General features: G+C 35.7%; 5 protein-coding genes across 7 annotated transcripts; 4 read left to right on the forward strand and 1 right to left on the reverse strand.

The window, feature by feature from the left end:
• Nucleotides 1–1,262: 1,262 nt before the first annotated feature.
• Nucleotides 1,263–3,579, forward strand: LOC133674294 (8-hydroxygeraniol oxidoreductase-like). The gene is made up of 7 exons (XM_062095342.1): nucleotides 1,263–1,346; nucleotides 1,445–1,587; nucleotides 1,676–1,713; nucleotides 1,785–2,187; nucleotides 2,309–2,548; nucleotides 2,814–2,972; nucleotides 3,249–3,579. Exons 1-7 carry the CDS (start codon nucleotides 1,307–1,309, stop codon nucleotides 3,357–3,359), a joined length of 1,134 nt encoding a protein of 377 aa, XP_061951326.1. The 5' UTR covers nucleotides 1,263–1,306; the 3' UTR covers nucleotides 3,360–3,579.
• A 2,218-nt stretch (nucleotides 3,580–5,797) lies between these two features.
• LOC133674453 (putative clathrin assembly protein At5g57200) lies at nucleotides 5,798–11,200 on the forward strand. 2 transcript variants are annotated; one of them, XM_062095559.1, is made up of 15 exons: nucleotides 5,798–6,097; nucleotides 6,219–6,288; nucleotides 6,461–6,558; nucleotides 6,777–6,915; nucleotides 7,016–7,143; nucleotides 7,245–7,337; nucleotides 7,480–7,530; nucleotides 8,128–8,193; nucleotides 8,300–8,365; nucleotides 8,516–8,596; nucleotides 8,674–8,751; nucleotides 8,955–9,113; nucleotides 9,194–9,269; nucleotides 9,720–9,844; nucleotides 10,505–11,200. In XM_062095559.1, the coding sequence occupies exons 1-15, from the start codon at nucleotides 6,008–6,010 to the stop codon at nucleotides 10,913–10,915; spliced, it is 1,731 nt and encodes a 576-aa protein (XP_061951543.1). In that variant the 5' UTR covers nucleotides 5,798–6,007; the 3' UTR covers nucleotides 10,916–11,200. The 2 variants fall into 2 exon arrangements, with proteins under 2 accessions (XP_061951543.1, XP_061951542.1); XM_062095558.1 differs by having other exon boundaries at nucleotides 5,799–6,097; nucleotides 8,943–9,113.
• A 724-nt stretch (nucleotides 11,201–11,924) lies between these two features.
• LOC133674455 (uncharacterized) lies at nucleotides 11,925–14,340 on the forward strand. The gene is made up of 3 exons (XM_062095562.1): nucleotides 11,925–12,462; nucleotides 13,336–13,648; nucleotides 14,070–14,340. Exons 1-2 carry the CDS (start codon nucleotides 12,048–12,050, stop codon nucleotides 13,614–13,616), a joined length of 696 nt encoding a protein of 231 aa, XP_061951546.1. The 5' UTR covers nucleotides 11,925–12,047; the 3' UTR covers nucleotides 13,617–13,648; nucleotides 14,070–14,340.
• Nucleotides 14,341–15,293: 953 nt separating this feature from the next.
• Nucleotides 15,294–18,513, forward strand: LOC133674454 (uncharacterized). Of its 2 annotated transcripts, none has more exons than XM_062095561.1 (5): nucleotides 15,294–15,551; nucleotides 15,868–16,088; nucleotides 16,318–16,548; nucleotides 16,839–16,981; nucleotides 18,003–18,513. In XM_062095561.1, exons 1-5 carry the CDS (start codon nucleotides 15,384–15,386, stop codon nucleotides 18,191–18,193), a joined length of 954 nt encoding a protein of 317 aa, XP_061951545.1. In that variant the 5' UTR covers nucleotides 15,294–15,383; the 3' UTR covers nucleotides 18,194–18,513. The 2 variants fall into 2 exon arrangements, with proteins under 2 accessions (XP_061951545.1, XP_061951544.1); XM_062095560.1 differs by having other exon boundaries at nucleotides 15,302–15,551; nucleotides 16,315–16,548.
• A 986-nt stretch (nucleotides 18,514–19,499) lies between these two features.
• LOC133674452 (uncharacterized) lies at nucleotides 19,500–23,568 on the reverse strand. Its single transcript, XM_062095556.1, has 5 exons — nucleotides 23,085–23,568; nucleotides 22,580–22,683; nucleotides 22,194–22,370; nucleotides 20,063–21,939; nucleotides 19,500–19,729 (listed from the first exon to the last, which is right to left on the reverse strand). The coding sequence occupies exons 1-5, from the start codon at nucleotides 23,249–23,251 to the stop codon at nucleotides 19,580–19,582; spliced, it is 2,475 nt and encodes an 824-aa protein (XP_061951540.1). The 5' UTR covers nucleotides 23,252–23,568; the 3' UTR covers nucleotides 19,500–19,579.

The raw sequence follows: 23,568 nt of genomic DNA on the forward strand, positions 1-23,568 counted from the left end.
CAGCCTCTCCGGGAAAGATACAGTTTAATTATTAAATGTTTAGTACATATCCTGCTTGGCTCACCGATGCAATGGCACACCAAGTGAGAAAAAAAAACATTAATTATTAATCTAATTTTAATTTTACTCCATTATCAATTAAGATAATTAAGTCTTAATTATTTTGACTTTATTACAATTTCATCCCTCCATCTATCCAATATGTTAAAATAGTCACAGTATGTCGTGAGAGTAAATTAATCTTAGGACCAAATTAACATGAGAGGAAAAGGTTTAAATGCTAAAACATCTGAAAATTCCCTACAGCTAATGTCTAATGACAATTAAAGGTGTCAATTAAAAAATATTTCTAGGATTAAGACTTCAGTATCTTATTAATTTGATGTTAAAAATTTTCTTTAGAGCAGATTGCGTATAGTATTTTGTATGTAAACTTTTGAAAGCATGTGTAAATTACATACAGATTAAATTAATAAATCTTTTAATTATCACTGACACTGAATTAATGAAAGATTAATCTTATAATCCAAAGTCAAGATTACGTTAAGAGTGAAATGGAAAAAAAAATTCAAAATATTTAGACTCAATTGATAATGAGATTATACATCAAGGGCATACTTGGGCTCCTCAATTGATAATAAAATTATTCATCGAGGTCTTCTCTTCATAAGATATTTAACCCCATCTTTTAATAGTCAGAGCTTGAGGCCGGCCGGCATTTACGAACACGTCATTACGAATTGTTTGGCACGATATGGTTGCGGAAATTATATAAAATTAATGGGAAAATTAGCAATCTGTCTAAACTTTTAGTTTCAAAACTTGTATAGAGTGAAGTTATTGAATGCGACCTGGTTTATAGTTTGAGTCATGGTTTAGATAAATCGATTTAAATTAGTGAAAACAATGTTATTTATTTTTTGAATTAAAAAAAAGGTTAGAAAGATATTATTTTTAAAAAAAATTAAAAAATCAAATCAAGATTTAGTTAAATCGGTTGAGTTAACTTTAAATTGATTTTTTTAATGAAACGATTGCATTAGAGATCATGTCCCGTGGAACTCTGCTAGATCAACGAGGTTTAATGATTGTGTAATGGAGAGGACTTAATTTTTAACAGAAAATGCATGCATGGAACAGCATAAATACTTTTAAAATAAAAAAATGGCGGGTCTATTTCCAATTATGTATCGTGAATAAATGTGTGGTGTGCGTGTCTGGCCTCTAGGTGAGATCATCAAAAGATTCTAGCTAGATTTTATATAAACGCCGAGCCTGCACAAGAAGGGTCAATAACTCCTCAACAATGTCAAAGAGCAGCAGCTCACAGGTGATAACATGCAAAGGTATGTTCAGAATCTGCTGCATATGCTTGCAAATTTGCGTTGGCAATTTCTTTCACTGTAATACTTCATTTAATTTGGCCTGGGATGTGTTGTGGCAGCGGCAGTATGCTGGGGAGTAGGGGAGCCATTGAAGGTGGAAGAGATACAGGTGGAGCCACCAAAGTTTTCTGAGATTCGTGTGAAGGTGTTATGTGCTAGTTTATGCCATACCGATACCTTATATGCCAAAGGATCCCTGATTGTTAGGATTACAACTTGCCTCACAAGTTATCAATTAACTTTGTTAACTTCTTTGTTAATTTAATTCACCTATATATCTTGCTTTTCAGCCTCTGTTCCCTCGAGTCCTAGGCCATGAAGGAGTTGGGTACGTTAGCCTTGATTATATATGTTTATGTATATGCTTATTCGTCTAAATCTAACATGTATGATATGTAGAGTGGTGGAAAGCATAGGGGAAGGAGTAAGAGATCTTAAAGAAGGAGACCTTGTGATTCCAGCCTACCTTGGAGAGTGCCAAGAATGTGAGAATTGCATGTCTGGGAAGACCAATTTATGCTTGAAGTACCCATTAATCCTCAATGGGCTAATGCCTGATGGCACTTCAAGAATGTCAATTAATGGACAAAAATTGTATCACCTAATTACATGTTCAACATGGTCTGAATACATGGTGATTGATACCAATTACGTTGTCAAGATTGATCCAAGCATAGATCTTCCTCATGCAAGCTTCCTTTCATGTGGGTTCTCAACTGGATTTGGGTCAGCCTGGAGGGAAGCTAATGTTGAGAAGGGATCGAGTGTTGCTGTCATTGGTCTAGGCGCTGTTGGATTAGGGGTATTGCAAATTTACAATTTCTTTTTTCCCCTTTTGGTCCTCAATTTTCTTTAATTATTTCAAAGCACTAGTCAATGAATCAGATTTGATAATTAATGCAGATTCTTTGTACAAATTGCAGGCCATAGAGGGAGCTAGAATGCAAGGGGCGGCAAAAATAATCGGAATAGACAAGAATGAAAAGAAAAGAGAGAAAGGGCAAGCCTTTGGAATGACTGATTTTATAAACCCAGAAGAATACTTCAACAAACCTCTTTCAGAACTGATAAAAGACATAACAGGTGGATTGGGTGTGGATTACTGCTTTGAGTGCACCGGTGTCGGACCCTTGATTAACGAAGCCCTCCTGGCAACCAAACCAGTAAGTTTCTGCTTCTCTTAGCCCAGGTGCACTGTTCTACATTCATAGATACCGGTCATGGGTTGACTTGACATATCAATCAGGTTAAATTAAATTGAATTAATTCTGAGTTTTTTATTTTTAATATCTAATCCAAGTTATGAGGTGGATAACTTGGATCTCGGATAGACTTATTGAACCGGCTCGGGTTTATTTAAAAACTTGATTTAAAGATGTATGGATATATATTCCATCAAGAGTTTACTTATTTTTTATATGATGTTAGGGGAAAGGAGAAACATTTGTAGTTGGTGCTGGAACTGATCTAACTGTGTCCATCAACTTCCTACCTCTTTTATGTGGTGGAACTTTGAAGGGTTCTCTTTTTGGAGGTCTCAAAATTAAATCCCATCTCCCCATTTTGCTTGACAAATGCAAAAATAAGGTGAGTTGTGTGTGTGTGTGTGTGTGTGTGTGTGTATGTGTGTGTGTGTGTGTGTGTGTGTGTGTGTGTGTGTGTTAAAACGCTATATATATATATATATAGTAGTGTATGGTTATTGTTAAGACTGGAAAAACAAAAAATGGAGGCAGAGAGAACATATATCCCTGTACTTTTTAATTTAAAAATATACAGTTTTAATAAGAGATAAATTTATTTGTTTTTTATCTCATCTTTAGAACGCTAATAAATACATTTTATGTGTATGATTTTGTTCAGGAATTCAATCTCGACGAACTTTTGACTCATCAAGTTATGTTGGAAGATATAAATAAAGCTTTCCAACTTCTGGAGCAGCTAGACTGTGTCAAAGTCCTTATCAAGATGTGACTAATTTAATATGATAGACCCTAAATGAATTAAGTGTTTTAAAAAGATGGATGCAACTTGGACATTTGTTTATGCCAAGTAAGTACCATAAGTCATAATAAATACTTTAAATGTTGTATCACACTATGATTTCTATGTTCAATTATTGGAGGAAAAATGTAATTTTGATATCAAGTTTTACTTGGGTTTAGTACCATGTATTATGATTACCCACTTCTAAGTTGTTCTTTTTCTTTTTTTTTTTGGTTAGAAAACAAAAGAAGCTTGGAATGGTTGTATTCTCGGTTGTGAAAAAACCTCACATGGAAATCGAGCATTTCATGAGTTTTGATCCTGACCAAAACATGTGTGCTTGATTGTGAGCTTGATGTCTTGGTCTGGTTATTGGCTTGAGAGATTTTTTTATGTTTAAGTTGGTATATGTATTAGAAAAATAATGTGAGAAAGAATTGAGAAAAAATGTGTTGGGTTTGTGAAAATATAACTTATAAGAAACTATTCTATTTATCTGGTGATCCAAAATATTTATAGATCTTGATCACGTTAGCTCATCTTAAAAGCATCATTAAAATTTATTGGTGAAAACATTGATATTTACTATTAGAAATATTATATAACATGTTATTGATAAATTGTTTGGTGAATATTAATTACATGTTAGCTAGAAATATCCATTAGTGGAGAATATAGGTGCTTAATTGCATAGAAAAGAGTTCGTGTTTGCACTATTAATCATTGGCTAGAAAATATGGTGTTCATTTGCATAAAAGCTTATATTTGAAAATAATCTATCAAAGAAAGCGGGGGACACCGCATTCTCACTCCTTGTAACTCAAAAATATATATTAAGATATGTGCACATAATAAAAGTGTGTGTTGAATTTTTTATTAACGAAATGAAAGAATGTGAAGCTATTCTTGTATGGCCAAAACAACATTGTTGAGTTTTTGTAACAAGAAACTCAGTTATTCTTTCTTATCATGGAGTTTTGTTCGTCATTAAAATATTATTTTTATAAGTAATGAAAGATAATGAACTAGTTTTTTGTTGAGTTTTTTTATAAATGACGCCACTAATAAAATCGTGTGGTGACATATTCTAAATTATTTTTTTAGCAATATTAATAATTTATACTTGAAAAAAATCTATCAATAAAAATACAAAAAATCCATGTGCATGGATGATGTGTAGTGACATATTCTGACTTCATGCAACTCGAAAAGGTACATTGAGAAGAGCTGAGAATTGTTTTTAGTATTGAGTGTGGGTGTTTGGGCCATAGTGTTGATGATGGGCAATGACTAACATTTACACTACCAAATTAGCAATGTATCAAATTAAAGAGTATAATTTTCAGGTTATGCTATATTAATGTTGAAATTTGTCGTCATGAAGATATGTAACAGTGCCTACTCAACATCGAGAAAGAGAAAGTGATTTAGGTTCTTGTGTTTTTAGGTTAATATATCATGAAATATTCTCCATTATAAAAGCAAGCAAACACTGTTTACATAAGCTACCAAAAATTATCCTAGTAATAAAATAAGTAAAATGTAATAATACATGGTGTGTGTCCACATATATATATATATATATATATATATATATATATATATATATATATATATATATTCGTGTCATATTTCATAAAAAACTAAAGAAAGTTGATTAAGTTCAAAAATCTGAGTTAACCATGACCCAATCGATTTGGACATCAAATCTAATGATTTTTTTAAAATAATTTTATTTTAATTATTTTTTTAAAAAAATAAGTTAATGTATCTAATTCATAATGAAGCTTTTTACGGAGTCGTGTTTAGCAAAAATTAGCATAGATCAGCATAATGGATGGCAGTTTAGAACTTGCAAATATTTAACGTAAATTTCATGAGAAAAGATTTTCTTTTAAAAAAAATAGAAAAGAATTAGTAAAGTTATCATTAAACACAACTCATTACATATAAAAAATCAGGAAATTGTCAGCGAAAAGTCAAACCCAACATCTTGCTATTTGGACCATTCAATTCAAAAAAAAAAAAAAAGACTAACTGAATGACCACGTTGGGCAGGCATTGCCAGCCTATTCATGTATAGTTCCCCACGTTGGGCCAACTGAATGACCATACAGACCATACCTTGAACTATCCGAAGTTCAAACAACAATGGACATTTACGTCATTTCCTAAGAAAACAGAACATCACCCGCCCTTTTCTGTGCTCAAAACAAAATTAAATACATGGTTATAACACTCAACCCAATGAAAAAAAGGTTGAAATGACAAAACTTTGATAAAAAATAATAATAATAATTTGATTCCTTGACCCACAAGTTAACTGGTGATTCGAATGTCATACCTATGATTAAATCATCCAACCTTAGAATATCAAAATCCTAAATTATGATTAATTAGCCATCTAATCATTGACTGTTTGTCCAAATTACTAAACAAGCCCTCAAGTTTGGTTGCGAACATTTTGGAGGTTAACAGAAAAAACAGAAAGAGAGAGAGAGAGAGAGAGAGAGAGAAACAGGAGGTCTTCCTCTTCTTTCTTTCTTTTTTGTTTTTTTGGGGGGTTTTTTCTTGTCATCTTTCACTTTGAAATCTTTTTAAAAAACGAAAATCAAAGAAGCTAAAATTTGAGATAAATGGGAACGTTTACAAGTCTTAGAAAAGCTTATGGGGCTCTTAAGGATACAACAAAAGTTGGCCTTGCAAAGGTCAATAGTGAATACAAGGTGAGATTTTTGTTTTGTTTTTGGATTCTTTATCCTTTTTTGTTTAATGGGTTCTTTTCTTTTTATGTTTAAATTTTTGTTATGGATTTATTTTTATTTTTATTTGGTTTTTGAATGGAAGGAATTGGATATAGCCATTGTAAAGGCTACCAATCATGTTGAATGCCCTCCTAAGGAACGCCATGTTAGAAGTAAGTTTAAGTTTTGAAGTGGGGTGTTGAAGATTTTTATCTGTGATTGTGATGGTGTTTTTTGAATGTGTAATTGAATTGTGGAGATGGGGTTATCTTGTGATTTATGGTTTTGGATTTTTATTAGGGAATATTCGATTATGTTTGTTTTTGTTTCCTTTTGTTTTTGTAGAAATATTTTCGGCAACATCAGCAATGAGACCTCGAGCAGATGTGGCATACTGCATTCATGCACTTGCTAGGAGATTAGCCAAGACGCGAAATTGGATTGTAATGTTGCTCTTTCTTTTAATCTTGATTAATTATTGTTGTTTTGTTTAACATGTAGTGATTGTTTCTTAGATTATAAAGGAACATTTGAACTTGTATAAATGAGTTTTCATGCATAGTCGTGTCATAATTGTAATGCAACTTTTCATCAATGCAAATATTTCCTACATAAAATAGATGGAATTCTTGATTTTGGAAATTCGGATGTCTTTACACAGGTTGCGATAAAGACATTGATAGTCATTCATAGGACATTGAGAGAAGGCGATCCTACATTCCGAGAGGAGCTCTTGAACTACTTATACAGAGGAAATATTCTCCAAATATCCAATTTTAAAGATGACTCTAGTCCGCTGGGTATGTAGCCTATGTTCACTATTGTTTTTGTCAGTTGATGTGAAGTAGCTTTGAATTTTGAATATCAATAGCTTTTTAGATTGCTATATCTGAAATGCAGCCTGGGATTGCTCCGCGTGGGTTCGTACTTATGCTCTTTTTCTAGAGGAAAGATTGGAATGTTTTAAGACTTTGAAATTCGACATTGAGGCTGAGCGTCTGACAAAAACATCACCAGGGGCAACCAAGGTTTCTTCTGTACTGTGCATTAATTTAGAATCATATTCTAACCTGGCATCAGAATATGCTATTATCATGGTCCAGCATTAAGTGTCCACTTGTTAGAACAGGTGCATAGTAAAACACGGCTTTTGAATCGAGAGGATCTGTTGGAGCAGCTACCTGCACTGCAGCAGCTTCTTTATCGTCTAGTTGGTTGCCAGGTAAGGGTGTATTTAAGTAACAAATTTGTATAATTATGATCTTGGAATAAAGAGATTTCTTTTTGTGGCTTTGATATCTCCTGACCATCGAATTATCTTCCATTTTATAGCCCTTTCCTTTTCACTTTCTCTAATTTTGCAGCCTGAAGGTGGAGCTTATACCAATTATCTCGTACAGTATGCCTTGGCCCTGGTATGCACGACACAAACGTGTATTTTTTGCAACAGTGTTTTCAGAAGTGTTTTTTGCGCAAGTACTTGGGTGAAATTGTGCATGACTGGGGAATCTTTCGGTGAAAACTAGTTCATATATAACTGAAATTTAAATTACTTCATCTACCAGTTGAGCTGTGAATTTCATAACTGTATGGATCGGTGACAGTGCACTTTCTTCATCCTTATTATAGGGATAAGATTGTGTAGTGAGCTGCAGTCCCTTATGTTTAAATCATTCTCTTGAAGCATTACGGTGCTGTCTTTTTAGTTCTTGTAACCTGCTAGGGATAGTGCAAAAGGTGACTTCAAGTGTTTGTTTTTCCCTTTTCTTGTTAACCTGAGACCGAAAAAGAAAATCTGGAAGCCTGGTCGCAGTGCATGATTCTTGGAATGCATATGCAAACAATTGGTGCCTTTGTTTTTTCATGAGGGTTTCTTTATATTTATCCAATTTCTTCCATAGGGCTGTCGATAACCATAGTAAACATCTAATGTTCTATGCAGTGGTCATTATACGAACACTTTTTTTTTTTGCTTTTTTGTTTTTTAATTCTAAATCCAAAAAAAAATGCAGGTCTTGAAGGAGAGCTTTAAAATCTATTGTGCAATCAATGATGGAATTATCAATCTTGTGGACATGGTAAAACTTTTATTCAAGTTTGTAATTTCATCTTGGATTAATTAATTGTATTTGTCCTCCTAGTTTTTTTTTCCTCCATTAACATAAATTCCAAATGTTTATGCAGTTTTTTGAAATGTCAAAACACAATGCAGTCAAAGCTCTTAATACGTACAAAAGAGCTGGCCAACAGGTTTTACAACCATGTTACTCTTCATAGATTTTGTTATTGTATGCTGACACTGATTGCAGTCGACTGCTTTTAGTGCCAAATGGGGATGCCTTATTATATGTTTTAGTTGTGCTTATTTGTCTAGTTTCTAATTCAATTTTGGTTGTTCAGGCTGAATGTCTTGCTGAATTTTATGACTATTGCAAAGGTTTGGAGCTTGCAAGGAACTTTCAGTTTCCAACACTGAGACAGGTTCTCTTTTCTACCAAACTGAAAATATTTAGTGAAGGACCACAGCTGGTTCTTACCGACTTTTCTGTATTGAGCAGCCCCCTCCAACTTTTCTTGCAACAATGGAAGAATATGTTAAGGAAGCACCTCAGTCGGGTTCTGTCCCCAGGAAACTGGTGAGAAATTTTGTCCGTAGCAGTTTGCTTTTAAATGAGATGGTTGAAGATTTTTTTTTCCTCTGATAATTGTATCCTCAATTCGCCCAGTCTTCATTCAAATGTGTTGAAATGACCTTTGAAGTATGGGAAAATGGAATGTGACCCCTCTATATTTTGGGTTTGTGATAAACATACTGTTTCACTAATAGGAGTATACACAGAGAGAGCCCGAGAAACCTGAGGAGCCTTCAGAACCTGCAGAGCAAGTTGAAAAGGCTGATGTTGAAGAAACATTGATAGATATGGAGGAAGAAGCCAAGCCTGAGGAAGAGGAGGTAGAACCTCCATTAGTATCCACTGATGCTACTGGAGATTTGCTGGTAAGTTTAAAATTTTTCCGCATTTCCTTTGAAGTTGATATCTTAAGTTCTCATTCACGTTGTTTTCATATTTGTCGCAGGGTCTGAATGAAATAAATCCAAAAGCTGCAGAGCTAGAGGAAAGCAATGCATTGGCTCTTGCAATTGTTCCACCTGGTAGTACACATAGCGCTTGATTTATTCTTATCAAGAAACTTTAAGTTCATGTCTGTGCGGTAGAGTATGAAGTTCATTTGGAGTAGCGTTTCCATCTTCTATTGATTAAATGGTCCACCAATTCATGATATAGAAAATCAATTCACCTTGTTTAAATGGTTATATTGCTATTTCTCTTCTGAAGTGCTGATGAGACAGAAAAAAGTTTTAAGAGTATGGGCAGTGATTAGTACCACTCAAGAACCCGAGTTACTCTCTTTCACCTCACATCTGATGACACAATCTTTGTGGTCTAACGGTTGAAATTGATTATTTTGTTCTTTGAAACAAAAAGAATTATGAACATAAAAGTTCTTTTCCAATCTCTGCACGATGCGTCGTGACCATCCTTTTTATTTATACATTGCACTCTTGTATGATATAAAGTACTTAATGTTAACATTGATGCAGGTGCCGATCCTCTGTCTTCATCAAATGCTTTGAGTGAACTTGGTAAGCCAAATGCAACAGGTTGGGAATTAGCACTTGTTACCACTCCAAGCAACCCTACTAGCCAACCAGCACAAAACAAAATGGTCAGTTTTATGCTCTTCCTTTTCCGTGATAAATATAACAAATATATTCAAATGACTACTGGTTGCATTTGAGATTTGAGTGAAGAACTGAGCGAACAACCTTCACTTGGTAATATCTTATTCTTTTCTAGAGCCTAGAACAGTTTGCTTGTTATCGTTGAAGTTGGTTCGCATAAGTGTGCACTGATATGTCTTTCTGAAAATCCCAACCTGAAGTCATTAATTTCACCTTTTCTGTAATGTAATGGAGTCACTAGAAATGTAGATGGAGGTTGTTCTAGGATCAGGTAGTTAATCGCTCGAGTTGGCATTTTGATTGATTGAATTGATTTGAAACACTGAGCCTGGCTGATTTCTTGCTTTCGTATTCTTGATCCTAGAGCAAGCTCAATCTAAGTTTCTGTTAACTCAAATAGGATTCACTCGCTGCAGTTTTGTAACTTGAGCGTTGCATATTGCCTCATTGAAGGTCATTGAATCCTATTTTCAACTGAATCAAGTAGGATTCACCTGACTAGTTTAGTAGCTTTAAAGTAGCATATTGCCTCAATGAATGTCGGTGAAACCCATTTGCAGCTGAATCATTCTTCCAGTGCGGTCCATGAAAATGTGGTAACTGTTTTCATTTACTCAAGATCGTGTTCTGGTTTTTTGAGTCAGGGCGGTGGTTTTGACCGGCTATTACTTGATAGTTTGTATGAAGACGATGCTGCAAGGAGGCAAATACAATTGCAAAATGCAGGGTATGGATATGGTGCCACAGCTATGAACAATCCATTTGAACAACCGGACCCATTTGCAATGTCCAACAGCATAGCACCCCCAACAAATGTGCAGATGGAGATGATGGCTCAGCAACAGCAGCGGTACCATCAGCAACAAATGATGATGCAACAGCACTACCAACAAAATCAATCAATGACAATGGTACCTTATCAATATCAACCACAATATCCTCAACAGCAAATGCCTCAGATGGGACAGATGGGTCCTGCCAACCCATTTGCGGATGAATTTTCGAGTTTCCCACAAGGTTCTGCACCGCATCAAGGAAACTACATGCTAATTTAAAGGTCCTTCTTTCCCAATTTGAGTTCATTCTTTGATTCTTTGGAGTAGCAGAGAATTCTTTTTTGTTTCCTACGAAGTTTGATTAGTCTATCCCTTCTCTGTTTTTTTTTTTTTTTTCTGGTGAAAGCTGATTATTTGTTCACCCAGTAAATCACTTTATTTTTGTACTGAGGAACAATAGATCCTTCATTTTGGATCACTGGATGTAATTTCTCTGACACATGTTTGGACATTGTTTTCAATCATAAATGTAACTGGCCGCGACAGAAGATGTTCATGAGGGAATCGAATCAAAAATGTAATTCATCTTATTTGAACTTATAACCATTTCGTTATTAATAAAAAGAAGTTCCAAAAATATTTTTATACTACTCTCTAATGCTAACTTTACTTAACTGGATTATGTGCTCCAGTAGGAGCAGGAACAACGTTAAACAACTAGGTTCTCGCAATCAAGAACCTCAATTGTGGTTGGCTCAAGAGCTACAAGCATATTGATACAGGCATACATTGTTTAGAACCTAATGCACAAACATTAGAGTTTTGGGGACCATGCCTGTCTACGACTGGTGAATGGTGGAGGTGCAACACTGAGTTGGAAATCCTGACAACGCAGGTGCTGGTGGTGTTATTCGCTCATCACGGTGATTCAGGTTCAGGGGTCTCTCTTGCTATATCTCTAAAACTCACGAAGCTTGTACTCTCTTCAGTACACATGTCTCGCGGACTCGAGTTTGATGTCTAACTTTCTAGCAAGTTTAAAAGCAAATATGGCCATTACCAGGCAGCTAACTTGCAGGCCGAGCTGAACCAAGTTTGATAATGTCTAGCAGCTAAACCCAATAAACCACTTATCTAAGGGTCTGGACGGTAGAAAAAACTGTTTTTGTTTTTATTAAAATAATATTATTTTATTTTTTAAAAAAATAAACTTGATTTGACCTAAATCAACTCAACCAACGTATGATCAGGCTTTAAACTGAATCGACCCTAACTCAGCCCTTGTAATTATGATGGATAAAACCCATTCCAAAACGATCCATAATAGGTCTAACCGACGCGGGTATCAAGTGCAGTCCTCACTGGCTATAAATATCTACGAAACTATCCTCGCCAAAAAAATTAGGCAGTAATGGCAGCTAAAATCCTCTCTAAATCCTTATTCCACCACTGCACTCCCCACCATACTCCCCTCAAATCACCACCGTTAATCCCTCTCTACCTCCACCACCGCCACCGTTCATCAAAACCGCAACTGATCGAAATCAATCTCTCCTCACCATCACTTCAATCAGACGGTGGTGTTGGGAGTGAAGATGAAGAAGGGTTTTTTATTAAGAAACTTGAGGAGATTCTTCACCGTGTAATGCTTCAAAAATCAACACCTGATTGGTTGCCTTTTAGACCAGGGTCCTCTTTTTGGGTTCCACCCATATTGAGTGTTAACGATTTGATTCATAAGTTTGCTGGTTATAATCTTAGTGATGAAGAAACGCTTTCGCTTACAACTTGTCGTGGATGGCCTTCCGCTTCTTATTTTATTAAAGGTATGGTTTTTTTGGAGGTGTTGTTAAATGGGGTTTTGTTTAATCTTGGGAATATTGAAAATTTTATTTTTTATTTAATTTACTTTGTTTTTTTTTTGTAAATTTTGTATGCTAGTTTGGAGCTTTGGAGAAATGAGGTTTTGTTTAATTTTGTTGGTTAAAATGAATTCTTTGTTGTGTGTGATTATAAGATTCTGTTATGGCTAATTTTGGAGCTACTAAGAAATGGGTGATGTTGTTTCTGTTGAGTTTTGGGGAGTGATGTTTGTATGCAAGATGTGATTTTTTATGAATTGATTGGGGTTTAATTTATGAATGCTGCTGTTTGATAATGTAATTTATGAAAAGCCATTGCTTCTTTTGCCATCTTGACTTGATTCTTTTTTGCCGGTTTGTGTTCTTGATCCTTGTAGCTGTTAAAAAGACTGGCCTAAACTAATGGTACTCCCTCAATGTAGTTGTGAAAGATATGTAAAGGATTGAATTGAAAAGTTTACCAATTCTGGTTCATTGTTTAGTTATTATGCATAATGTCAAAATGTGATGTATGAATTAGGACGTCAAAATGGAGGAATTCTACGTTGCTGTTAATATCATGGAGTTTTGCTGCTGTTTATGATGAAGGGGTGATGCATTTGAAATAGGAAGCTGGAATCGCTTGAATTGTTGTGGGTAGTAACATTTCCCCAATCGGTTATTATCATAAATTTCTTGGAAAATGTTTTTATTATTGTTACTTCCATGTGACTATGTTTTGGTTGAGTCTTTTATCAGAAAACATTGGACAACCTATGGTAATAAAAGAATGAGTCTTTTATTATTGCAGTTTAATAGTTTTATATTGATACATATTTTTCTTGGCTGCTGATACAGCTGGAATCAATGTGAAGGTGAATGAGGAGGAGGAGGAGAGGGTGGATTTGAAGGTGGTGCCTCCTGAGGAGATGGAAGGGAAAGTGGTAGTGGAGGTTTTAACAGGCCCAACTGATATCGATGTGGCAGTGAAGGAGGAGAAGGGACATGTAAATATAAAGGTGGACCAAAAGGAGGGGGGTGAGGTGGGAAGGGAAGTGGTAGTGCAGGGGAATGAGGTAGAAGGGAAATTGGAGGTGCTGATTTTGGCAGGTTCATCTTTGGAGGATGAGGAAGGATAAGATTCGAATCACGTGACAGGCTGGTTTCTCAGGTTAACATTGTGTCTTTGCCCTCGCACTTCCTAGTTCTGAATGACGCATCCCATATTTGACATTGAAATTAGCATTAGATTTAGTGGAATGGGCTCAATTTATCATTTCTTGAGATTATATTGCCGACTCCTGCAGCTGGCTTGGCCTAGATATTTTGGTCTCCAACACATCAACAGTCATTTGTAGCAGTGATTTTATGATAGTGAGAGCGGTCCTTCTGGTTTAAACTGTGATGATATAACATTTTGCATCATAATACATTTCAATGTTCTTAACAGAATAATTTGAGAAAAATTTTACTGATACGAGGGCTCTTTACTCTCAAGCTAATGGCCTGCAGAGTACATGGCATTGTTAATTCAGGTAAAATTTGCATCTGAATTGTGCATATTTTGATGTCTCTCTATTTTGAATTACCAGGTTCAATTTCCTCAAAAAAAATCTCCGTGTCGAAGAAAGAAGATGAAGTAGAAATGACACCGATGTTGTACAGAAGCAGAAGCAATCCTGGTTGTTTATTGTCCGGAGAATTCTGGTAGTTAACTTCAATGGTTCTTAACTCACCTGTTCTACTACATTGTAGTCTAACCCTAATGTTATGCTGGTTGTCCATTGTTTGAGGACTGGAACAGTTCAGATATCAGTAAATGTGGTGAACAGAATATCAAGCTGCATGATCATTTTGTGAACAGTTTCTTGTAGCTTTCAAGTAAATGCACACAAAATTAAATACACAGACAAGAAATCTTGAACGATCTTTAGATTTATTATGCTTTCTGAAAAAGGGGCATGTCTGAATCCACAGAACTAGGAAGCATGAGTGAACACAGCTTGTTTGTGTGTGTTTTAGGTGTTTTCTCCTCTGATTTGGAAATTTAGTGATTTTTTTTGTGGAGTATTCAATTTGTTCTAGTAAAACTAAAATAGAATTTAATTTAATTTTATCCAATATTTTTTTTCAATTTTGGTTTTAAATTTTTTATTACATTTTTAAGTGAAACCTAAACTGAATTTTTTGAAGCTTTCAGCATCAGACCAGACAATCTTATTATGTATTGGTTGTGGTTTGCAAAATTCACCACAATCTTGTGTGATTTTGTGTTTTTTTAAAAAATAAAATTTTTTAATTTTTTTTTATTTTAAATTAATATTTTTTAGTATTTTCAGATTATCTGTTTATATTAAAAATAATTTTTTAAAAAAAATTATTTTAATAAATTTTTAAATAAAAAATAATTACAACTATAATTTCAAACACAAAGACAAAGCTTTCTTTTAAGAGTAGATTTCACTCGTCATAAAAATAAATATAATAAAATAAAAGTTGGATTACTCACTTTAAGAATGTATTTTAACTTTGTTATAATAAATATCTATGAGCTTTTCACTTTTTTATTTTGGTCACCCTTAAGACATCGAAATAGTTAAATAAGATAAGATATGTTGTTATTTATTTTTTTAAAGAAAAATTATCTTTAAAAATATTTTAAAAATATTTTTATATTTTTTTTATAATCATTGTTATTGAAAATGAGACTTGATCTAACTAATGAATCCAAATAAATAAAAACTAAAATATCAAAAATTCAATTGAGTTTAACCAAAAAAAAATCAAGAATCTGTTTACCTATAAAAAAAAATGCAGTTAAAACCTAAAAGTAACAAATATTTTATCCCCGTTGCTTAAATCTTACACATCATCATGTAAACGTGGCAGAGATTGATTCGTCAACTATGAAAAAAGCCCCTATATATAAATTTATTTATTTTAACAAACTAAAAGAAAGAAACACAGATATCAAAGTCTTAACAATGGCAGAACAACCAGAGGCGGTGTCGTCGAGCGTGAATCAATCTTCTAACACACAAAATTCTCCCGAAGATAAGCTCAAGCAATCATGGGTATTTCTCAATTTCCAATTCCATTCTCTAAATTTCTTTAATTTTCGTTTTCAAGTCTTATTTTTCAATAATGGGTAGTTCTTAACACAAAAGGAGATTGATGGGATCTTATGTTGTTGGCTTTTGACCAGTTTTTATAAATTGGATTTTGTCTTAGCTCACAAAAAAATGAAATGAATTGAAGTTTATTTATTTATGTTTTAGCTGTTTTTAGTCTTAAGAGTTTTTCTCCCTATGCTCCTGATTTGTGCATTTGGAATGAATTCGGTGTGGTTATGTTGGGATTGATCATTCTCTGGTGGTTTTGTTACCTCAGGTGCCGTCGGCATTCTCTGGTTTTCCAGCTTATCCAGATGGTGGTTTTCAGATGTTTCCTGTCGTGTATCCTGCACTAGTTCCAGGGTTAAATGCTATGCAAAATCAAGAACAAGCGAATCATGGGCCTGGCATTTATGCAGTGCCTGTTCCTCAATTTATGGGACCAATTGCTGGACTTCCTTCAAACAACCTAATTCCTCTCACGCTCAACATACCTACGTAAGTATGTCTGTGTTGTGTAAACTGTTAATATCTAAGGTTCATAGCATTGTTCACAGGAGAGTACTTGCACACAAACTTAGATACTGATACAATTCTACCTATCACCCCTGCTACCGAGTAATGATGCTTGATGGTGGTTAACAAGGTGATATCTTTGTTGTTAAATGGATTACGTGAACTGCTAATTAAAGATTGCTGTTTCTTCATATTCTTTGCTCAACAGCAGACCGACTCCTGAGGCTGGGGCAACCAGTGATCAAGCACAAGGGGGACAACAGCAACAGCAACTGCAGCAGCCTGCAGCTCAAAGGCAAATTGTTGTTAGGAGATTTCAAATTGCATTTGAGTTGGATTTGTTTCTCATACTTAAGCTGGCAGCTGTAATCTTTTTGTTTAACCAAGATGGATCGAGACAAAGGCTTCTTGTCCTTGTGTTTTTTGCTTCACTTGTCTATTTGTAAGTACTAAACTTTCAAATGATTTGTTGTTTGAGATAAATTGTTCACATAGCATTTTTTTTCTTATTACTGTATACTCGTTTTAATTTCAGAGAGAAGAAAAGTTCAAGCTAACTAGTCAAGCTCATACACACCTTGTCCCTTGTTTTAAATGTTCTATTTCCAATCACAAACACCACATTAAATAATTTGTTGTGTCCCTCCAAGTTGTAGCCTTTTATTGTTCATGTGAAGCTATTTTCGGCAAGTCATGCACCTGGAAGCTGAACCTTTTCAATGAGTGCTGTAGGTACCAAACTGGAGCTCTGACACCGTTAGTGCAATGGCTCTCACAAAGAATGCAAAGGGCAGCTGCCCCTCCCCATCCACCTAGGCCTGCTGTCAGGGCGGAAAATGCTGCAGTAAGGCAGAATGAAGATGTTGCTTTGGCAGGTATTGTTCTTCCAAATGCATTCTAAGGATTTTGGATGTTTTCTGGGTTTCAATTTAATTATTTTTTAGGGAATGGGGATTCACGTTGATATTTCATTTCCAATTGTATGGTATGCAAGCGTATTTGTGCTCTTTTCCACAAGTAATGGATACATGAAACTTGGACCCATATCAACTAAAATTGACTAGCTGAACTTTGTCTTTGCATTGTATCAACTGTAATTATGAAGTTTGATTGATTTTCTCATTCAAGTTATGTTTACCTTTTCTTGACCTGGTGGTGAAGAATCTTGCTTATCTATGAGATATACAGTAAGTAGAGTGCTTTCAGTGCTCTTGGTCAAACATGGGATACAATTGTGTGCCCATAAAAACAACATTTTTTTTCTTGTGGAAGGATTGTTCTGCTAGACTGGTTTTGAGTGGAGGTTTCTTAAGAGTGATTTCATATCAGGAGAGAACAACAGATTGTTTTACATACAAATTGCTAATTGTCTGTGTGAAATATGTGCTTTTGAACTGCCTTGTAAGCATTTTTCTCATCTATAGAAATTTAATATTCATGGGGGGGCGTTAAAGCAAGTTACAGAAGCAATACTTTCATAAGCTCATATTATTGTTGCTATATCTTGCTGATATTCCAATTTGATCATACTTCCAATCTTGTCTTGTTGATTATTGCACCAATGTTGTGTAGTCTATTTGTTTGTGTTGTTAGGAAGACAGGTACAGGTAATATTCACGCAATGGTCTATATAAACCATGTCACAACAATGTGAATATGTAACACAGAACCCCTTGGTACCTATCGTAGTGAATGGCAGCATTACATCCTTCTCACTGTCTTTCATTTTGTTGTTACCTGAATCCCTGTGGCCTGAAAACATGATTTGGATAGAGAAAGCTGATTGAAGTTGAGAGGAAATTATATTTCTGATTGTTGGATTGAAGTTGAGAGGAAATTATATTTCTGATTGTTGTTTTAGTAACTTTTTGACAATCATTCGACAACTTTTTGCAGAGGGACAACCTGCAGTTGAGAATGAGAATAGACCTGCAGAGGATGGTAACCAAGCAGCTGAGAATGAAAATGTTGCTGAACCTGGCGGAGACAATGGGGGCCACCACTGGTGGGGAATTGTGAAGGAGATTCAGATGATTGTCTTCGGCTTTATCACCTCTCTTCTCCCAGGCTTTCACCACATAGATTAGACCATACTTTAGCTGGTAACAAAACCTCCCAAACCAGCATAGAGGCGGGGAAGAGTTGTTTCTGTCGTTTTCTCCCGTTCTTTCCCTTCCCTTTTTGAAATAATCTGAAGAGTTCTTCCCCCTTTCTCTTTATTGACAACTTTGATACATAATGTATGTATGTATATGCACAATTATGGCTCCACTAGAATAGTTCGATGATTATGGATTTAGGATTTCACATCTAATGTAAATTTCTGCTACGCCAAGTTACCATGCTAAATTTGATTCTTGGGTTGTGATTAGTAGAATAGAAAATTTCAGGTTGCTGTTACTTCTTAGTTACTGTGCATCTTTTCCAACACAGTCAGTTTCATTTTTTCCTTGTTATGGCAAGGTGCTGATGCATTTGCCCGTTATTTTAGCTCTCTCGGCCTGACTAGGTGATATGAACCAATCCCTCGGGAGCAAATGGACCTGGTTCTCTGCTTCTCGAGTCGTCACTTGTCAAACTAAAGATGAGTGATCTGTCCAGTGGTCTAAATGGTTAAGGTATTAGACTCTTTTATCATGGTGCAAGTTCAGAGTCTTGCATGAATCCTAGTTGAACTCTCTTTCCCCGAATTGGAGCCTGGAGGGCATTGTTTTTACTAAAAATAGTGATTTGAGATATTACTGTCAATAAATTCAGGGAACATCGCTAGCTTTAGCTGTAATCCAAGACATTTTCACTCGTATTAACCCAAAGTTATATGCGAAACAAGCATGGCAGTTTCTCTTATAGAACATGTACTAAAGGTGAGCCAATTTAGACCAGGTTGGTTATAACTGCAAGTGCCAGTTCTAGTGAGTTGGCTTGGCTGCCAGCGCATCAATCCATATATGAAGTCCACTTTGTGGCATTTAAAATTCTGCTTTGAATTATGCTCTACCTCACACACACACTCTCTTGGCTTGGTCAAGCATAAAGTGTATGGGATGTGAATACTCAAAATTAAAATAATAATAATAATAATAAATAAATAAATAAATTCCGACCATTCTTCAAAGATCCGGTCAGTTCACCTTGGCTTTAGGATAAAGTAATGATGTCTCTCAAGTAACAGAAATAATGGTTTCCAGCAAAGTTAAATCAGTCTTCCTCCTATTTGCAATTTTACAATTGAGCATTCCTGAACCTGACTGTCAGGTTACTGTAAAGGATTCTGAGAAGCAAGGGTTTGATAATAAGCAGTCATGACAGAACTCATATCGAAATGTCTGTAGAGAAATGCAAACTTGCTGAAGCTCAATTTTTTATTTTGGGAGGGGACGGGTAACAGCAAGGTGCCAAAACTCACTTTTATTAGCGCTAAAAGAATATTAATTACAAAATGTATATACAGGTATGTATAATTAAAGCTCAACTCACATCTCAGATAAGAGATTGCTGATTTTCCGAAGCTCTTTAAGAGCTGTCATGGCTGTGACTTGTCCTTTGCCAACAAGAGCAGTTTTGGAGAAATTCTCCAATGAACCCACCTGACCCCTATCTTGCTGGAAAACAGACTCGATTATCTGCAGCACAAATGATTAAGAAAAGTTCAGCTTGAATGCCTAACAAAAAAACATATACCATATCACTATAGTTTTGCTTCGCTGATAAGTCAGAGGCCAAACTACTTCCTAGAATTCCCCAGAAACTTGAAAGCTACATAAATTAAATGTGAAGCAGAAAGAAAATCATAGCAGGTAGAGAAACTATGACCCGTCTCCCTGGCAGAATAATATGTATTGAAGTAAATCAATCCATATATCAAGCCACATTTCCACAACATATCATACTTTTGTTTCATATTTTAACAACTTTCAGACTGTCTATCTTGGAAGCATTATCTTAGAAAGAATTACCTGAATATGTTCAAGCATGGACTGTCCAAAGTTCCTCAAAGTACCCATCACATTTTGATCCACGCTCTCTCCTTTGCTACTGGCATAAGAGTTGCAAGATCCATTGACAGACGAAGATCCTATTGAATTAATCTGATTACTGGCATCGTTGCCAGGTTTTGTAGCCTCAAATGTGCCGCTTCCCTTTTCAGAAGTCTCCTCGCCAGCAGTATTCCGTCCAAACTTCCAAAACCATTGAAATTTACCTGAAAGTTTCCTCTCCTTGGGACCTGCAACCTGTTTTCCAGCAGGCTCATTGTTGGCCCCAGAATTTAGAGACACACCTTCAGGGGGGTGGGAAACAGGAAGGGTTGGATCTTCCTGGAGAGCCTCAGGTTGATCATCATTTTCATCTACAAACATATTTGAGGCAATGCTACTTTTCTCAGAGTCATTTTCATGCTCATTACCACCACTAAGAGAACTAGATGGGTCCGAAAACACGGATGAATTTTCCTCACTCCCAGAATTTCCACTAAGACATCTCTCCTCAGTTGAGCAAGTGAAGTCATTGTTAACGCTGTCTGGTCCCCCTCCCTCAACTTCAACAGTTTGATGGTCCTTCTTAGCTGAAACTTCATGGCAATCTGATTTTCCAATATCTTCATCCATCCCAAGTTCATGTGATAAATCTTCTAACAAACTACGCCTAATAGATGACTTCTGATCCTTCTTCCCACTCCCTGCTTTTACTGGAGCTGGTGCAGATTCTGTCCTAGATAGGGGCAATCTTACTTTTTCTGTCCACCGTTTTTTCTGGCTTGGTTTCAATTTCCCTAAATGATCATGCTTGAGTTCTTCTGTCTTGTGCAAATCTCTCCATTTCTCCTCCCAATAACTATCAGGCACCGCATTTAGAGGAGTTTTGGGGGAAACAGAACCAGATGAAAGTGCATGAGTATGGCCTCTCACCACCATTGATTTACTGTGGTTATAAATCCCATCAAACGGAGGAGACACAGAGGACATATTAGTATCCAATGCAAGGGACTGTAAAGACTTTGCCTTATTTATCAGTTTTCTCAGATCTATATTCTCAGGAAAATTCAAGAGTCTCTGGAGACAAGTAGTTGCGTGCTCAGTGGCAAGCAGGGAAGACCTCAAATGAAGAATCATAGAAACAGACATAGCTGGGATTAATGCTCCCCGAGGTGATCTAAAGATACGAAAACCAGAGTCTGCATCATCTTCAGCACCTTTTTCTAATACGACACTATTATCTGCTGCAAATATTTCATCCCATATTAACAAGAGGTTTTCAAGTGAAAATTCTCGTCCAAATAAAACCCGTAACCAGCGAAGTGCAAAATACTGAGGTTCAACACCCAGCTCAACAAGGTGGCTGTGTAAAGATGAATCAACAACAGAAAGTAGATGGTACAAAGCAGCAGAAGTTTCAATGACAGGGGGTAAGCCAGAAGGAGAACCACGTGCAGGGGAGTGAGAGTAGAAGTCCACAACGGCAACTGAACCATGAGACCCACTCATCAATGCATCAAACATACAGTAAGCATCGTGTTCCATAAATTTCTCTGATATGACAATACCCAATTCACCTTCAGCCCCGTAAGCATCCGTTAGTAATACAGTTGTCTGTATCTCAGGATCAAGCTCATTGAGAGACTTGACTTTGACAGCATTACCATGGGAGCCAATTTCATCCTCCATGGAATCCAAAAACTTTTTAAAATCAAAGTTGTATGTAAGATCATTTTCCTGAAATGCTAAACCATCAAATTTGTCTGTGAAATGGTCTTCATACTGCTTGCGCACTTCAGACAGATGCTCCACATCAATGTGAAGAACATATAGAAAAGGAGCCAAGAGTTCATGCATTCCTGTCAAGGAAAGCCAAAACAACCAAAAGGGAAACATTAATTTCCCTGTAAACGGATACTGTAACACATTGAAGTGAATGAATATAGGAAAAAAGAAGAGATTAATGATTAAAATGATTGTCTGAGTCAAATTAACAATATATGATGAACAGCTTGAGATTACAGGGTCGCACTAATGATTGAATATTGGTACAACACAAAGAGGAATGCCAAAAGGATTGATGGGAACATGTCTTTCTTTCAATTTAATTTACCTTGTCGATAACCATACTCTGGATGTCTAAGGCACCACAATAACAAGATTCGTCTTAACATTCCTTGGCAGCCAGGTGTCTGGAAATAGCTACCATGTTCTGGATATAAACGTGACAAATCCTGGTCAAGTGTTTTTTCCAGTTCAGCATTCCGAAAGAAGCGACCCCAGGTGCTATCTGCAGGCAGCATTCGAATATCATCATTGATACCAAGTAATAACAACATTTTCACACGACATACCACATATCAGAGTCGCGATAAAATTATTTGAATGACATGTCAGTGACAATGCAGATAAAATCAGCAATTGGCATAAACATACCCTAGTTCAAGCAACAAGCTAACTTCCATCCATAAACTCACATGGCGCAAACAAAATAGTTACCTGGGTTTTGTGACAGTGGATTGTCAATTACAGGATCAGGTGAACTCCTTCCATCCTTTGACAAATGTGGATCAACTAAGAGCCGCCTTCTTAAACCAGCATACCTGACAAAGACAAACATTTTGATTTGTGTTAACAACAAACCAGCATACAAAGTAGACTTAAACCTTGAAATCCAACTGGAGACTCGCTCCTAATTCGATTGACTTTTAACAACCAAAAAAACAACTGATCACAACCAAAACCCCTACTATTTGATTCCATGGATCAAACCCTGAAAAAAAAATATGATGATTTTCAAAGATAATCAACTAGCTATCATCAAAATGGAAACATAACAAAAAAAAGGAACCATCTTTAAATTCTATGTCAACTAAAACATAATTAAAAAAAAACCAATAAAATTTGCTTTCACTAACAAAGAATTCAAAAATATAAAAATCCCAAAAACGAAAAAAAAAAACAATTATCTCTTTTTCAGGGAAAAAAAAGGCCAAAACTTTACCTTCTTCTAGATTCAGCAGTAACTCTACGAAGATCATCAACACTAGAAGAGGAAGGAGAAGGCAAAATTCCAAGATCTATCCTCCATTGAGCCCCTCTTAAATTCTCAAAACGACTCTGAATCCCCTCTCCTGCTGGCATTTCCTGCTCAATTGAAGCTGACCCCATGATTTTTTTACCAAATTTTAAAAAGACCCAGTTCCTCAAATCAACTCAAAACACAAAATCAAGCAAAACCCAAGAATTATTTTCCTTGAAAACCAATGAAGTCACAAATTTTGTGTGGTTTATGCAATTCTAAAAGAGACCCAGAAAAGAGGATGATTTATATTTACAGAAAGATGAAAACTTTAAGCATAAATAGAAAGAGAGAGGAATTGAGAATTGAAAGGGAGAGAGTTTTGTGGGGTGGAAGTGGACGGAATTTCATTCCAAAAATGAAGAGGGTGATGGGAGAGACTTGATGCAGATGAAGAGAGAGATGT

This window comes from Populus nigra, chromosome 15, assembly GCF_951802175.1.
Source record: "Populus nigra chromosome 15, ddPopNigr1.1, whole genome shotgun sequence".
In the NCBI taxonomy this organism is placed as follows: domain Eukaryota; kingdom Viridiplantae; phylum Streptophyta; class Magnoliopsida; order Malpighiales; family Salicaceae; genus Populus; species Populus nigra.

Coding starts and splice junctions, on each gene's coding strand:
- LOC133674294 (XM_062095342.1), top strand. CDS start 1,307: ATGTCAAAGAGCAGCAGCTCACAGGTGATAACATGCAAAG. Junction 1,714..1,784: donor CTAGGCCATGAAGGAGTTGG/GTACGTTAGCCT, acceptor TATGATATGTAG/AGTGGTGGAAAGCATAGGGG. Junction 2,973..3,248: donor TTGACAAATGCAAAAATAAG/GTGAGTTGTGTG, acceptor GATTTTGTTCAG/GAATTCAATCTCGACGAACT.
- LOC133674453 (XM_062095558.1), top strand. CDS start 6,008: ATGGGAACGTTTACAAGTCTTAGAAAAGCTTATGGGGCTCTTAAGGAT. Junction 8,194..8,299: donor TTATCAATCTTGTGGACATG/GTAAAACTTTTA, acceptor ATGTTTATGCAG/TTTTTTGAAATGTCAAAACA. Junction 8,366..8,515: donor ACAAAAGAGCTGGCCAACAG/GTTTTACAACCA, acceptor TTGGTTGTTCAG/GCTGAATGTCTTGCTGAATT.
- LOC133674455 (XM_062095562.1), top strand. CDS start 12,048: ATGGCAGCTAAAATCCTCTCTAAATCCTTATTCCACCACTGCACTCCC. Junction 12,463..13,335: donor CGCTTCTTATTTTATTAAAG/GTATGGTTTTTT, acceptor CTGCTGATACAG/CTGGAATCAATGTGAAGGTG.
- LOC133674454 (XM_062095560.1), top strand. CDS start 15,384: ATGAAAAAAGCCCCTATATATAAATTTATTTATTTTAACAAACTAAAA. Junction 16,089..16,314: donor CTCACGCTCAACATACCTAC/GTAAGTATGTCT, acceptor TTTGCTCAACAG/CAGACCGACTCCTGAGGCTG. Junction 16,549..16,838: donor TTTGCTTCACTTGTCTATTT/GTAAGTACTAAA, acceptor TGAGTGCTGTAG/GTACCAAACTGGAGCTCTGA.
- LOC133674452 (XM_062095556.1), bottom strand. CDS start 23,251: ATGGGGTCAGCTTCAATTGAGCAGGAAATGCCAGCAGGAGAGGGGATT. Junction 22,684..23,084: donor ACTGCTGAATCTAGAAGAAG/GTAAAGTTTTGG, acceptor TGTCTTTGTCAG/GTATGCTGGTTTAAGAAGGC. Junction 21,940..22,193: donor AGAGTATGGTTATCGACAAG/GTAAATTAAATT, acceptor TTTCCTTGACAG/GAATGCATGAACTCTTGGCT.